This window comes from Pimephales promelas, chromosome 9, assembly GCF_988280905.1.
Source record: "Pimephales promelas chromosome 9, fPimPro1.hap1.1, whole genome shotgun sequence".
Lineage (NCBI taxonomy): Eukaryota > Metazoa > Chordata > Actinopteri > Cypriniformes > Leuciscidae > Pimephales > Pimephales promelas.
The window spans coordinates 31,862,857-31,878,210 of record NC_142777.1 but is presented as its reverse complement, the minus strand read 5'-3'; the positions used below and the strand labels follow the sequence as shown (position 1 = coordinate 31,878,210).

At 36.3% G+C, this 15,354-nt stretch overlaps 1 protein-coding gene across 4 annotated transcripts in view; it reads right to left on the bottom strand.

Annotated features, from left to right (window-relative positions):
- Positions 1-15,354, bottom strand: part of pdlim7 (PDZ and LIM domain 7) — a 42,589-nt gene that overhangs the window by 7,618 nt on the left and 19,617 nt on the right. For 2 of the 4 annotated variants that reach the window (XM_039676661.2, XM_039676662.2), the window contains exons 4-8: positions 14,831-14,861; positions 13,230-13,423; positions 1,570-1,631; positions 879-1,116; positions 307-487 (exon numbers count right to left, since the gene is read on the bottom strand). In XM_039676661.2, the coding sequence (XP_039532595.1) occupies positions 307-487; positions 879-1,116; positions 1,570-1,631; positions 13,230-13,423; positions 14,831-14,861 (706 nt within the window). Of the gene's footprint in view, positions 1-306; positions 488-878; positions 1,117-1,569; positions 1,632-3,769; positions 4,479-5,930; positions 5,968-6,847; positions 7,003-8,767; positions 8,807-9,244; positions 9,262-13,229; positions 13,424-14,830; positions 14,862-15,354 lie in introns of those variants that run through there. The other 2 variants (XM_089135011.1, XM_089135012.1) reach the window with 2 other exon arrangements.

Below are 15,354 nucleotides of genomic sequence, written 5' to 3'. Positions count from 1 at the left end.
CATGTCATGGTTATGAAAGTGTCATGTCAGTCTTATGCACATCCCTTCAAGTAAAGTGTTACCTATCAATCACAAGTAGCACAGATTTATCTGTGGCAATATCCAACACTACATTGCATTTATGCCAAAAATCATTCAGATATCAAGTAAAGAGTATGGTATTATTTTGTTTTACCAGCATCCTTAATGATTTAACAAGCCATTCCACCACTCAGTTTGAATGGATCAGTGTATATTCCTGTGAAACTCTACTAAAAGGAACTAGATTGTGTGTTTGTGTTGCAGAACGGTAGGAAATGCGCTCACCCCAGTTATTTTCTTCTTGCATTTGGCACAGTTGGGTGAGTAACGGTTGTCATAACACTTGGTGCAGTAAATGGATCCTTTTTCCTCAAAGAAGCCCCCCTCGTCCAACACCTTTTTACACTGGCAGCACATGAACTCCTCGGGGTGCCAGGAGCGACCGAGCGCCACAACGTAGCGTCCCCTAGAACACAGGCACACGTAGTCTTACAACTAAAGCCTTTTGCATTGAGGTGAAAGGGTCAGCTCGAGCATCAGGAGCTGGGTTTAGCACTCTTAAGTGTTCAGTGTGCAAAAGCCATTCTAATGGAAATAGTAGGTCAGACGCAAAAACCCACTGCATTCCGTATCGATTCTCCACAGCAGAAAGCCCAAGGACATGCCGCTATTTCTGTGCTCAGCGTATTTTAAGAAATATTCCTGCCTTACAAAGTTTGACAACCTTTTATCCCTCCCCATGTCTTCAAGTAATGACATTTAGCACATATACTCATCATTGATTTGGAGGTATTCTGGGCTGCCTGCAGCAGTTAGCTTTGGGATTTTAACTGCTATATTTTCGACTCCAGCCGTACCTGATGATCTTGTTGCAGGCGGCGCAGAGCGGCGTACAGCCGCTAGAGTCGGCAGGGCTCTGCTGTGCTGCCTGAAGGATGGAGCTGCGGTTCTGCATGGGAGTGGGTTGGACCGGCTGCTTGTGCTGGGTCACCACCGTGCTGGTCTTGTCTGGGTGGTAGCGGTCTGCAAAACCGGGGTCCGTCACCCATGGAGGCCTGCAGGATGGGCCGGAACTCACTGGCGCTTTAGCTGGTGCTAGACAAAAAAAAGACAATGAAACTTTTTTTTTTCAGCACTTCCTCACTATGGTCCAACAGAGACCTGTTAGCGGTGTGTCTATTAAAACGAGTGCAAGTGTAGTCTAAAAAAAATGAAATGCTTGCTTTTATCAGGAGATATCATTATCATTGAGATGCTGCTAACAACATGAGAGGAGAGCAATAGGAGCGTCTCGTGGTTTAATTCAGCTTATATAAACCGCATCTCAGGAGAGTGATAATAGAGTCATATTATCATCTTTGACTATAAACACATCAGTGCCCCTTATGTCTCACTTTTCCCATTAACATCAGGCCTGCCTGAGCCAGCCGGACCGCTCCGTGAACAAGTCAGCGAGTTAAGTCCTCCCCGTGGGAGCGACTCCGGGGCTGTGAGTCAGTGTGTGTACTGTGAGAGTCAATCTATTCTGTCAGTTCTGAGAGTACTTACCTTGAACTTCATCAGGTTTGTCTGCTGGCTTGGACTTGGCAGGACAGGGAGTTACTCCGTGACTGCAGAAAGAAAATTTCCCTTCAGAACACAGGTCATTATAAAACGGCGTTAGCCAGAGCCAATGAAAATTTCATTAAGCTATGCGAACTCTGATATCTACATCCTGCATGGAAAATACACCCCTGAACAAAGTATCGAGATTAAAACATTATGACATGGCATTTTATGCAAATTAAACTACAGGATGGGTGTTTTCTGCTTTGATTGTGAATAAAAAAACATTGCATCTTTATTTATTATTATTATTTATTTTATTTTTTTTAGCCTTTTCTTCAACATATACAACATATAACAAAGATATTTCTTATTTAACCTAAGGTATAACTTTTTTTAAAGATTATATATACATATACGTATATGTGTTTGTGTATGTGTATGTGTATGAAGTACAGGATCTGGATATGTTTATTCATTTCATTCAGATGATGTATGGTGAAAAGCTCATAAATGCTACAACTGACATTTTTTTAGAGTAACCTGTGTATGTGTGTGTATAAATTGAGGCCCTCTTGAAAGTTAGCAGGGGCCCCAGTCCCCTGGTTGTGATTTAAGCTGATTTAGACTGTGTGGTTTTAGCTTACAGGTTACTCAAAAAAAAAATGTCAGTTGTAGCATTTATGAGCTTTTCACCATACATCATCTGAATGAAATGAATAAACATATCCAGATCCTGTACTTCATCACAGCTACATGATCACACAAGAATAACACCGTCATGTGCTTTCCAGATGCGTGTATGCAGTTTTATGTTTGCAATTATGAGAATGTCATTCCTCATGTTTGGTGCCTTCTCAAATGAATAGTTACCTCGGCGTAAATCTATACAGAGTCAGCCAAACAAGTCTATCTTATGTTTTATTGTCAAACATGGTTTTATTGCCAAACCAGTTAGGCAAAGCGAGATAACGAATGATTCAATCTCTAGCAGAAAATTCTGAGAGAATTAAAATCGATGCATACAGATTTTTAATTAATTACTTATTTGCACAAAACACATTTCAGTTCTGTCAAAAACCCTAGTGAGCTGCCCATCTAGGCAATATTTTTAGGCACAAGCACAACAGCAAGTCTGTTCAAACAGTAAGTAGCAAAATTACACTGACTAGTTTCTACCCTCGGTTTGGCCAAAAAATAAACTAGAATCGCCAATCCCAGAGTGCACCGCACTGAATTTTATCCATAAGGCGACAGAATTTGGTCAAGATAAAACAATTATATCTATTTAAATGCAGTATTTTATGTAATGCCCAAGTCAAGTCACCTTTATTTATACAAAACAGATTGTTTCAAATGATAACAGGAAAATGACGCATTTCAGCTATTGCTCAAATGAAGTTAGATCCTTGTTGTAAAGAACATCAATTAATAAAATTAGTTAATTTAATCTATAAAGCCGTTCTGCAAAAAATTATGTCATCGTCAGACCAATAATATAACAGTCAGATCAAAGTCTTTATATGGCAGAATTAATGAGTGCATCGTCTCGTGTTTTTATTTCTAGAGGGGTGCAGGTATGACGTCACTTTGTAGCCTAGGCCAACCAGTAGTTAGCATCCTGCTGGTTCCCTCGAAAAAAACCCAATAGGATTTTCCCATAGGCTTTTGGATTATGGCTAAAAACAAGCTCTGTGATAGACAAAACTTGCAATTATCATAAACTTTTGTTGATCAAGATAATTATCACAGATAAACACAACTTATATGAATTTTGAAGCCAAAGTTGTCCGAAGTAAAATGTAAAAAAACAAAAACAAAACATTTTTCCAGAACGTTCGAGTTAGAATAGTTTAGAAGAGCACAATTATAACCATAACGATAGTATAAAAGCTGACTGAGCTTACCTTTTCAACAGTGTTTCTTAGATGTTCTTTAGTAATACTTGTGCTAAGCAATGCTTGTTAGCTTAACTAGGCGGCAAGGCTAACATTTCAATGTTTAAATCTATTTGGCCCTACTGAAAAAAGCTAATTAAACCAGTGATTTAAATAACAATTAAATACAACAAGGAAGTTATTTTTTTTTCCCTCACTTCTTTAAAATACTAAGGAACAGCCATGTACAGTATAAAAAGCAGAAAATGTTGAAATGAAGAAGAGGGAACAAACAGAGGCTGAAGAAAATAAAGGAGGACAGCAGAAAGTTTCACAATGTTTTATGTACTCATAGACATGAGTCATCAGATTCTTTTATCTTATTGGAGACAGAACCAGAGGAAGAGCGATCAGATGACATCATAATAGTGAATTATGCTAAATTACAGTCAGAAAAAAGAATGAAATATAAAGGAGAAAGAAAGAAAAAAAAATCCCAAGGGGGGCTACACAAACAATCAGAAAGAGCAATAAGAACAGTCCTGTGATGGATAACACCTCTGAACAACCACAAAAATCATAATAACAATAAATTAACGTGATTATCAGTTTGTAGAAAGGATACCACTTGAAAGGAGTCTACGTCATACCAACAGCATTCAGATATTCCTAATGGAAACTGGCTGCAGGGCTCAATTTGTGTGTTTTTTCCGACTATGCCTTCGTTTCTTTTCACATTTGTTTTTGCTATTTTCAACTTGCATTGTTTTTTTTTTGTTTTTACATTTTTTCATTAACTGGACAACATTGTTTTGTCCTGGTTTAGCTGGGGTTGGTGTTCACCCATAGCTGGCACGCGGTATTGAGGTGATGCGTTTGTATCTAGTGCGGCCGTTTCTCAGCCACCTCGGCCTTCTCATGCCCGGGAGACAGAGCGTTCAGGACTTGATGTTGAGGGCACGGGCAGATCTCTCGTGATGCCAGTCTCTCAGCCTGGCATAGCGGGGACTCTGAATCTCAGTGAGGAACTTTTCCCTGCCATTCATTGCACGACAGAGAACAGGAAATTAGGAGAGCAGTGAGAATAAAACAGAGGGAGAGAAACACATGCCAGCAAATATAAAGACTAAAGAGGGGAATTAAAATAAGGTTGAGAGAGAAGCAGAACAGAAAAACAAATCAGAAGGGAATGAAGAAAGATTAAAAGATGCAAAATATGCAAGTAGTGAAGTATTCAGAAAAAACAAAAAAAAAAAAAAAAAAACTCAGGCCCAGACAGAATCTGCAGATTTTCCCCACTTTTACCATCTTAATTTTAATGGAAAACCTGCTAAATGGATTTGGAACAACATGCTATTTTTTTTTTAAGTCAACAATTAAATAAGCCAAACGCTTTAAGGGCATTTACACACAGGAGAGAGTATTCTGATGGGTGATTTTTAAGGGTATGGAAAACATTTGGTTTGAAATAGTATAGGAAAATAGGAAAGTCTATTTCTGAAAGCAGGATTAGCAGGACTGGGTTACGTCCAAATTCCCATTATTTCACAGAAGTGCATTCTAACAAGGCTAAACCCAGTACCGTTGATGCATGGCAATGTTTTTATTCAAAAATTTTTGGATTATATAAAGGAACGATTGTATAAAGATTCCTTATTTTATTTTGCTTTATATATATATATATATATATTTTTTCTTATGTTGTGTTCTCTGTCATACTGTACATTTCTTAATGTGTCTGTTGTTCCCCCTTTCCCTGTCTTTTATTTTTTATTTTTTTGTAGATGTTTGTTTTATCGTTGTTTCTAAAGACAATAAAGAGTTGATCACAAAAAAAGAAGTGCATTCTGTAGGCATGTAGGTATTAATCAAATTCATTGGTCAAAAATCAATGAATTTGAATTCTGTAGGTGTTGGGGCGGTCAAAATCTAATTTGCCCAAGAAGTTTTAATTATCGATGCTAAAAACAGTTATGCTATTACTATTTTTGTGGAAACGTCTTCACTCTGTTACTTTCGACCAATTTAAAGCATCCTTCCAGAGCCTAGAAATACTAACTAACTAACTAACTACTTGGAACAAACTTTACTTGGAATGTAATAATTTCATAAACCCTTGCATTTCTTCCTCTACGTAATCCACCCATCAAAAATCTATTCATTTGAATTGTTATCTGAAACGGTGCAAGTAAACTAGATCTACAAAACTGTATATTATACATGACAGGCATTTGTATTCCGCAGAAATCTGTGGGCATGATTCTGTGTGGGTCTGATTATAAAGCACACAGCACTCCGTGTATGAATTTATACTGCAAATGCACACATCAGACAAGAGCTCATAATGCGGATCAAAGCATATTTTCATCATTTCTCCGCAGAGAGCTGATCTAAGGAGTTAGCCAGAGATCAGGGTAGTAAAAGGTCAGAGCTAGCGATTTAATGCTTCAAACTGCACTTCATTAGCAAGTTCACACAGTTCTTTACCTGGACCTTTTCATGTTCTCATCATCCGGGTCCTGCACTGAGGAAAGCAGGAGAGATACCAATCAGACCAACCATTAGACACACAAATCCACGGTCAAGGTCTGCACAATGCTACAAAACACTTGAGGATTGCTGCTTTTAAAGGAACTACCCATCACCTTTCAACAAGAGTCAAACCCGTGAGATGTACAGGAAAGGTACGGCAACAATGGTTGACTGAACACCTCTTTCCTACCACTTACACAAGAGCAAATCACAGTCACTCAGGCTCTAGATCGCACAAAGGAGAAAATCTCAGCCATAACCCTTGAAGCTATAGATAGACGACATTTCTTACTTCTTTATGATCTCACTCTCAATATCAGATCAGCGGATGGGTCCTCTAGGACACGCTTTCATTCCCTCCTACACTAAGATTAGTCCCTTCCACCAAGTAAAAAAAAGGGATTTTTACTTAGGAACATCGGCTGGGAGATCCAACTCTATATAGTCTTCCGCAGAAAATGTGCAATTAAAAAAATAGATAAAACTTTTTTTATGACAAAAAGTAGAAAAATAAACAGTACTTTAACAGCTTCATTATTTAATAATTAGAGTTGCATGTACGCACGTACCGAGCTAGAACGACTAGATGGACGGATGGATAAAATTTCTGGAGCAAACCATCTCATGATGTGCATCAGTATGAATAGTTTTTGTTTCACGGTTAAAGATTTTCTTCATAACTCCAGTCCCTACTTAGGAATGTCTTTTTCCACATTACTTCACAAAATACCGACTCTCTGAGAAACGATCTTTTCCAAGAGAAACCCATTGACACTAATGAGCTTAGATGCTGAAAAGCCAGAATGAGAAGCAACTGCTCTGAGAGGAGTATACAGCGCTGACAGGCTGTGGTCTGAATGTGTCTGACTTACTGAAGTCAGTGCCTGTGAGCTGGGCCAGGATTCGGAAAGAGCGAGACTGGGTGGTGCCGGTGCGCGGCTGCCAATCCTCCGTATCCTGGATCAGTCTCTTCTTACTGCGATCGTTGGGAATGAAGCAGGCCGTGTTTTCCACCCGCAAACCGTGCCTGGAGACATGAGCCCTTCGTAACCTCTCTCATTCACCACAGCACACCACCAAAAATCCACAAATGGCTTCACATAATGCGTGCAGCACAAGAAACGACTACACCAAACATAGCGAGGGAACCCCCCCAAAAAATCTGGGGTGCATAAATTCCTTTACAAAAATGTAACATGGTAAGCAGTTTCTGACTAAATAGAGTTACATTTGCTACAACACCAAGCAACCACAGTTTTATTAGAGTAACTATATTGTTATGGTGCAGAAACTATCATTAGCATTGTATAATTTAGTGAGGTGATGTTTTAGTGCCAGGGTTTTCAACCAGGGGAGTCTTAAAGGGATAGTTCAACCAAGAAAATATAATTCCATCATCAAATACTCACCCTCATGTCATTCAAAACCCATGAGCCTTTCATTCATATTCCAAATCCAATTTTTATATTGTGAATAAAAATCTAACTAAAATCTGTTTATCATTTAAAGAGATTGCGACTCTCAGATATCTTGGATTAAACCTTTAAATTCATCAATCTCTTGAACATTTTAAAGCATCATAATTTTAGGAACATAGAATTTTAATTTGCGTTTCAAAGATGAACAAAAGTCTTATGGATATGGAACAACATAAGGGTGAGAAATGATGACGATTTCCATTTTTTTGGGGGGTGCACATCTCTTTAAGGTATTTTGATGGGGTCCATGGAGAAGGGCAATAGATTTTTAAACTAAAATCTAACTAAATGTTTCTTATTTAAGCCATCTATTTGAATTATAATGTATTATTTTTAGAGCTGTGAAACGATTAATCGCATCCAAAATAAAAGTTTGTTTACATAATATATGTGTGTGTAGTGCGTATAATTATTTTGTGCATATAAATACACGCACACACATATATTTAAGAAATATTTGCATGTATATACTTTATATATATTTATACAAAATTATTATTATGTATAAATATAAATATATGATATATCAATAACACCTTTTTCTTAAATATATAAATGCATATGTGTGTATTTTGGACGTGATTAATCACGATTAATCATTTCACAGCCCTAATTGTTTTTAAAAGTAATTAACATCCATTTTTATTTGTATAAATTATTTTTATCTAATTTTGTAAAGTTAATACAACATTACAAAATGTACAAAAATTAAGCTGTGGTTCAGCTTGTTTCCCAGTGCAGCTTTATTAAACCAGGCATTTACATTGAATATTATTAACAAAAATGTGACAAAAATGTTGCTTTGGATAGAAGCAAGAGTCTTAAATCAGAGTTATTATTCAAAATAGTATTAATCAGTTTATTATTTCAATAAATGTAGTAAAAATATATCAGATTTTCTTTTGTGTGTGAAGTACTGGAGTCTGTGGGTTGGCTGAGAGTCTGGTGGGAGGGTCTATAACGGTTGAAAGCCCTGTTTTTCACACATCAGATTCATAACTACATGACAAACACAACACGCACAAAAAAAAAAAAAAAAAATCAAATCTGAACACCCACGAAATTGCATTTCTATTCAGGCTCCACATCATTGCTTCATGCTCTAATGAAGTCACTCAAAGTGCACGACTACATTTGCTAATAGTTTCAAACGACCCAGCTAAAGTGCAGTTTCAATGCAGTTCAACTCCTGAGTGAAAAAGCAATGAAACATGGTCTGATGTCGTCAAAAGCAAGAGTTTATTAGTGAGGTCAGCGGCAGGTCTAAGTTCTTTTAGCTATAGTGCATTAGAGCCACAAGCATTCAGCACTTACTTCCCCTCAGGGTACAACTCCTCATAGAAGGCTTCTCCTCTAATGAACGGGAGAGTGAGGGAAGACGGAGAAAAAAAGGGAAAGGAGCACAAATAACAATAGAGAGGAAGAGTGGGAGGAGTACAACAAAAGAACACAACAGTGTCCATTAAAGCAGCCTGACTTTACACCGAGTGAACAAAGACCGTCCACTGCGCTCTGAAATACCAGCGCTGGAATAAAGCTGTACGTTTACAATCCCATAGTGAATAATTACAGATTGAGACGGCAGCTTAGATGTGAGAAATCTGCCGTCTCCTAAAGCAAGTACTGCAACAATGCAGGCTTGGGGGAAAAAGGAAAGATAAATTACATTTAGGGAAACAAATATATGAAAACGGATAGAGGCAGAGCCACGGGGATGGGATTTGATAGCCAAAAACAATAATTGCACACATTTTTCAGAGCAGGAGGGAAATAAGGAAAGGCATTACTAACTTGTCAAGAACTTCCATCTGTGGAATGACAAAGGAGATTTTAAAAAAAAGAGAGAGGAGAAGAGAAAATTGTTTAGAAATAAATCAAACGGAGCAGAATACACAGCATTTAGAAAGACATGATGCAGAGACAAACAAACAAAGCAAATTGTGTGTTTCTAGTGGTGAAAGGGATCACAGCGTGCTTTAAGTAACACGACAGAAAATATGAGCTGTATACCTCCTGTTAAATAAGTTAAATGATTCTGTTTTTGTACTTTTAATGTGCTTTTATTATTAAAGATATCCCTGCAACTTTTGCCAAACATGACAACCACTAGATCTAACTGACACTGAATCTGGCTTTACGCCATTAAACCAACATTAGCCTACATACATGGTTCCTAAAAGATTTAGGAGTTTTCAAGTTGTTTGTGACAACTGAATAAAATAATTTTAAATGTCTAGCCAATGATTCATTAAAGAAAGTAGTTCACTTTTTAAAAAAAAAAAAACTTTTGCTGATAATTTACTCACCCCCATGTCGTACAAGATATCCATGTCATTCTTTCTTCAGTCGAAAAGAAATTAAGGTTTTTGATGAAAACATTCCAGGATTTTCTCCATATAATGCACTTCAATGGGAACCAAACGGTTCAAGGTCCAAAAGACAGTTTCAGTGCAAACTGTAAACTGTTCAAAGGGCTTTAAACGATTCCAGACAATGAATAAGGGTCTTATCAAGAGAATCAATCGCTCATTAATAATAATAAAAAAAAAAAAGATTTATAAGCTCAAATGGTCGCCTTGCTCTGTTAGGGTTAGGGTGTGATGAGCGTTTGTGACTCTCCTATTCGAACTTGTTCATCAAAATGATCAAATCTTTTCCTGAGGCAACTCGTTCATTTCGTTTGTTGAATGAACCAACTGACACGAAAAAAGATTCGTTCATTTTGATAAATGAGTTCGAACATGAGTCACGAACGCGTATCATAGAACACAGCAAGGTGACCATTTGAGCTTTTTTTTTTTTTTAAATGAGCAATCATTTCGCTTGATAAGACCCTAATTCATCGTCTGGAATCGTTTAAAGCCCTTTGAACAGTTTGCAGTTTGTACTGAAACTGTCTTTTGGACCTTGAACCGTTTGGTTCCCATTGAAGTGCATTATATCAGAAAAATCCTGGAATGTTTTCATCAAAAACCTTAATTTCTTTTCGACTGAAGAAAGAAAGACATGGACATCTTGGATGACATGGGGGTGAGTAAATTATCAGCAAAAGTTTTTTTTAAAAGTGAACTACTCCTTTAAGCATTAAAGTTGAGCAAGTAGAAAATATCCATTCATTATTAAAATTATTTCTTAAATATGATCAATATTAAAAATGAGCTGTGCTGCTTAATATTTTTGTGGAAACCGTGATACATTTCGATACAGTATTCTTCATAAGAAAAGCACTTATTTAAAACAGAAATGTTTTGTGATATTATAAGTGTCTTTACTGTTACTTTCAATCAAATTGATATGGCTGTGGTCGATACACGTATGAATTTCTTTCTTTTTAAAAAATGAATAAATAAATCTTATTGACCCCAAAACAAAATGCATAACAGAACATAATATTTCAAATCTCAAAAGTTGGTACCATTCCACAAACACTGCAAGCAATAGTGCCCCTTAGAGTGAAGAGTTGTAAAAACAAGCTTGTAGGCGTGCGGTGCAGTAAACATGCTCAGAATGCTGACGTGACTGTGTGATCTCCAGAGAACACGGAGACCTCAGTGCTGAAAAAACACACACACTCCAACAGCCGAGCTCGGATTCAGCCTCCTTCCCTGCACTACACTCCAGAAAATGTTCCCACAATCCAACTGAAGTTCAAGGCTTCTGAATCTACTTGAATAAAACATCACCTTCCTGCAATTTGTTTGTGAGGAAACTTGTGTTAAGGTGGATTACAAGACAGGAGCTTTTCCAAGTAAGGCCATTAAGTAATTCAGCACCGGGGCCGTAACGGCATTTTGAGGGCTCAGCAGATTTTATGGGAGGGTCTGGACTCTATAAACAGCAACAGACAACATCAAGCCCAGGCCTAAAGACAGACTTCAACCTTCTCAACCTGGCTAGATCAACACCTTAGACCTTCACAAACTCCTTCATGCGTTTATGCTAAATAAATAAATCAAATAAACCACAGTTTTACCGTCTTAAACTCCACCGGACTTGACGGCTAACATCTGTTGTTTTGATCAGCTTTAATAAAAGTGCTCGTTAAAATGCTGGAAAAGAGGAGCAGAATGTCCCTGCGATGGGATGATAAAGAGGTGGAGAGGAAAACAGATGATGACGACGTGTTCGAGCGGGTCCCAGAACAGTCTGGTCACTGAGGTGGCGATGCAACCGCCTGTTCCAACAAGGAAAACAGACACAGCTGCTTAATGCCACATCGTTTATTACAAGCACGCATAATAAATCCGGAAAAACACTAAAGACCAGACTTTTGAACTCACTGACCCCAAACCTCACCGTGCGCAGGAACGCAATGACTTAAAATGCAATCTGCACGATTTGACATATCGCGACTAGTCTGACAGTTTAATTAAATAAATACATGCGCTACTAATCACCAGAATATATCATAAATTGTATTATTTTTATTAATTACTCGATTTCTTATTTTACAATGCAACAGTTACAATATTTCAACATATTTCTTTTGTTTAATGCGTTATTGAATAGATCACAATAATAAAAACAAAATATTATTTGTGCATATATATATATATATATATATATATATATATATATATAAATATTACAATAATAAAACTAAATATTATTTTTATATACATGTATATATTTATATATATTAGGGCTGTCAAACGATTGCAATCGCAATTAATTGCATCCAAAATAAAAGTTTATGTTTACATAATATATGTTGGTGCACTGTGTAAAATTATTGAATATATATATATATATATATATATATATATATATATATATATATATATATACACACACATGCTTGTATATTTAAGAATTTTTTTTCATGTATATATTGTATATAGATTTACTGTATATATAATTTCTATTTAAATATTTTATATAGAAATTTTTTTCTTAAATATACATGCATGTGTGTGTATTTATATATACAAAATAATTATACACAGTGCACGATTAATATATATACACACACACATGCTTGTATATTTAAGAAACATTTTCATGTATATATTGTATACTGTATAGATTTATATATCATTTACATTTAAATATCTTATATAGAAATAATATTTATTTTCTTAAATATACATGCATGTGTGTGTATTTATATATACAAAATAATTATACAGTGCACGATTAATATATATATATATATATATATATATATATAGCTTAATATATATATATATATATATATATATATATATAACTAAATTTACTAATTAACTGTTCAGTTTTTTTAGACAAACTAATTAATAAATAACTGTAACTAATTGATAAATAATAATTATATGAATATATTATTATATAAAACATAATAGGCCCTAAAATTATGGTATCATTTATTTGTTATTCATTATTTTTCCAGCTGCTTACAAAAAAAAATAACCCAACTAATTTTAGAATTATAATTTTTTTTTCCAAATATAGCTATTCAAGTCCTCAGGTAAACATTCCCGTATTTATTTATATTGCAATATATTTGTCAAAAAGAGTAAATATCACAATGTCAGTTTTATTTTTCCAATATTGTGCAGCCCAATTTCAGAGCTAGCATCCAGACAACTCACGCTCACAGTGAATTCTGGGAGCTGCGGGCGTTCTTACCCATCACTGAGGTATTGCTGCATCATTAGAAACATGCAGCCTTGGGTATGATGAGGTTCATTATTGTGGACTAAGCTCATCAAGCAGGTCCTGTGGCTTTCAAAGCCCGCTTTAAAGACAGATTATGAGCCTGAGTCTCAGTTGGAGACCTGGCTGGCTGGTCACCTACCCATTGTGAGGATGCGGCGTGCTGCTGGGCACCTGCGAGTTGAAGTTAGGCTTGGGGGCGTACGACACTGGCTTGATGACAGGCCCCTTGCTGCCATTGCCAAAAGCTGCGGAGAATGGCCGCGCCATCTTGTTTATGGCTGTGCTCGGTGCAAACGAGTATTTGGGCTGACTGGATGTAGGTGCGAGTGTATCCTGAATGTGGAGAAAGACAAGTGCAAAGCAACACCATGCATGTCAGATCATGCACACACACATTCATAAACACTAGTGGCACCACAGGTGAATGCACAATCCCAGATACGGTTTAATAGTTAATCCTCTCCAAATGAGAGGATTAACTGGAGGGAAAAAAGGTGTCTTCCTGTCTTTTCACAGCAAATTATGAGCACGGAGAAAGTGGAGGGCGATTGTTTAAGAAGTATGAACACGCCCTGGGCAAAAATATTTATCTTGAGATCAGGCCAAGGTCCGGCTTAAAGGACCTCCTTCATTTTATCTGTACTTTGTACCTGAATGGGTCGAAAGGAAAAGCATAACTGTCTGATATGACTAGAATTATAACAGGCACTGTTGCAGACACCCGTGCTATGATCTATTGCAGCCACATGAGGGCGTGATTTCTCCCATTCAAATGCAATGCATTGTGGAAGGAGATACAATCTGATAAGTTTTAATGCTACTTTTTTTTTCTTATCTGCCCAGCCAACATTTTCACTGACCCAACTATAAAATAACAAATAATTTTTAAGAAAAATTTCTTTCAAAAGTTTCAAATATAGTTGTCATATGTGTGTCAAATATGAAAAAAAAACATATTTGTCATATATAATATAAATTTAAGTAATATAAATTATATTTAAATGAATACATTTTAGATATGTTGTATATACACATATGCACACAAATTAAAATAGTTTATTAAGCTTTTAATTTGCAATTCTAGCTATAATGTATCCAGCAATAAAATCCATAAAGTCTCAATTAATTTACAGCATGTGCAAATGGCCTACTGAGAAATTGTACATTTAGTCTGGTTTTGTGCATTCAAGAGGTTTAACATTAAAATCAGACGGGCAAATAGACAAACCACCCAAACTTTCGCAATATAGTGCAACCAGCCCACGAAAGCTAACAGAACCATGAAACTTACATGAGAATGAGTTATGAATGAGTTATGAAGCATTGTGTATTTGAGATATAACTATGTGTGTGGGGGTTAACTTAGATGTGCTTTTGGGACAAAGTTGTGCCAAGAAATGCCAAATTGTGCCAAATTCCTTTGGGAAGTATAAGGATGTACTTAAAGACAAAAGTTATTCATAAATAGCAAATGTTTGCAAAAGTTCTTCCAGGGTCTAGTTGTAGTTATTAAATAATGTTATATTTAAAAATTATATTATATGGCATGCTCATATATACGACATTTAGCTAGCTAGATGTGTGTGTGTGTGTGTGTGCTCAGTCCTGAAGTATTCACAGCAGCTGAGAACTTGAGAACAGATCTAAATGTGTTTCTTCAGATATCAGGAGCTGGTTGAGTGGTCTTGCGAAAGCTTTGCAGTTCAGTCTGACAGAAGAGAAAGAGAGTCACCGCCTTACCTTCTGCTCTCCTCCGGCAGGATGAAAAGCTCTGCAGAGAGAAAATTAGAGAACAAATTCACTTACGCTCATTCATAAAATGACTCATTTCACTGAAATGTTTAAAATGTTAACTATGGAGAGTCTAATGAATCAAGACTAAACAGTCATTTGTGCCAAATTCAACAAGTCTCATGATGGGAATTCAGTTGGTTCTTTCTGGCTCCCAAATCCCATTTTATCAGTCTGAATGGAATGCTGCAGCTGTATGTGTGGATTAATACCTGATGTCTGTCCAAATGTTTTTAAAATACACACATGTGACTCAAACATGTGGAATAGCAACAAATCAGATATGGATAAATAAGAAAAATCTAGTTATTAAAGACACAATCACTTCACCTCTGGAAAGATTAAAAGGGGTCATTTACGTAGAATAAATTTGAAATTATTTTTGAATTTGGAGCTTTCTAGACTGAGAAAAGCCAGAAAATGTATTTTTGGCTTCTGTGGATGAAAGACAACAACTCCCAGAATGCACTTGC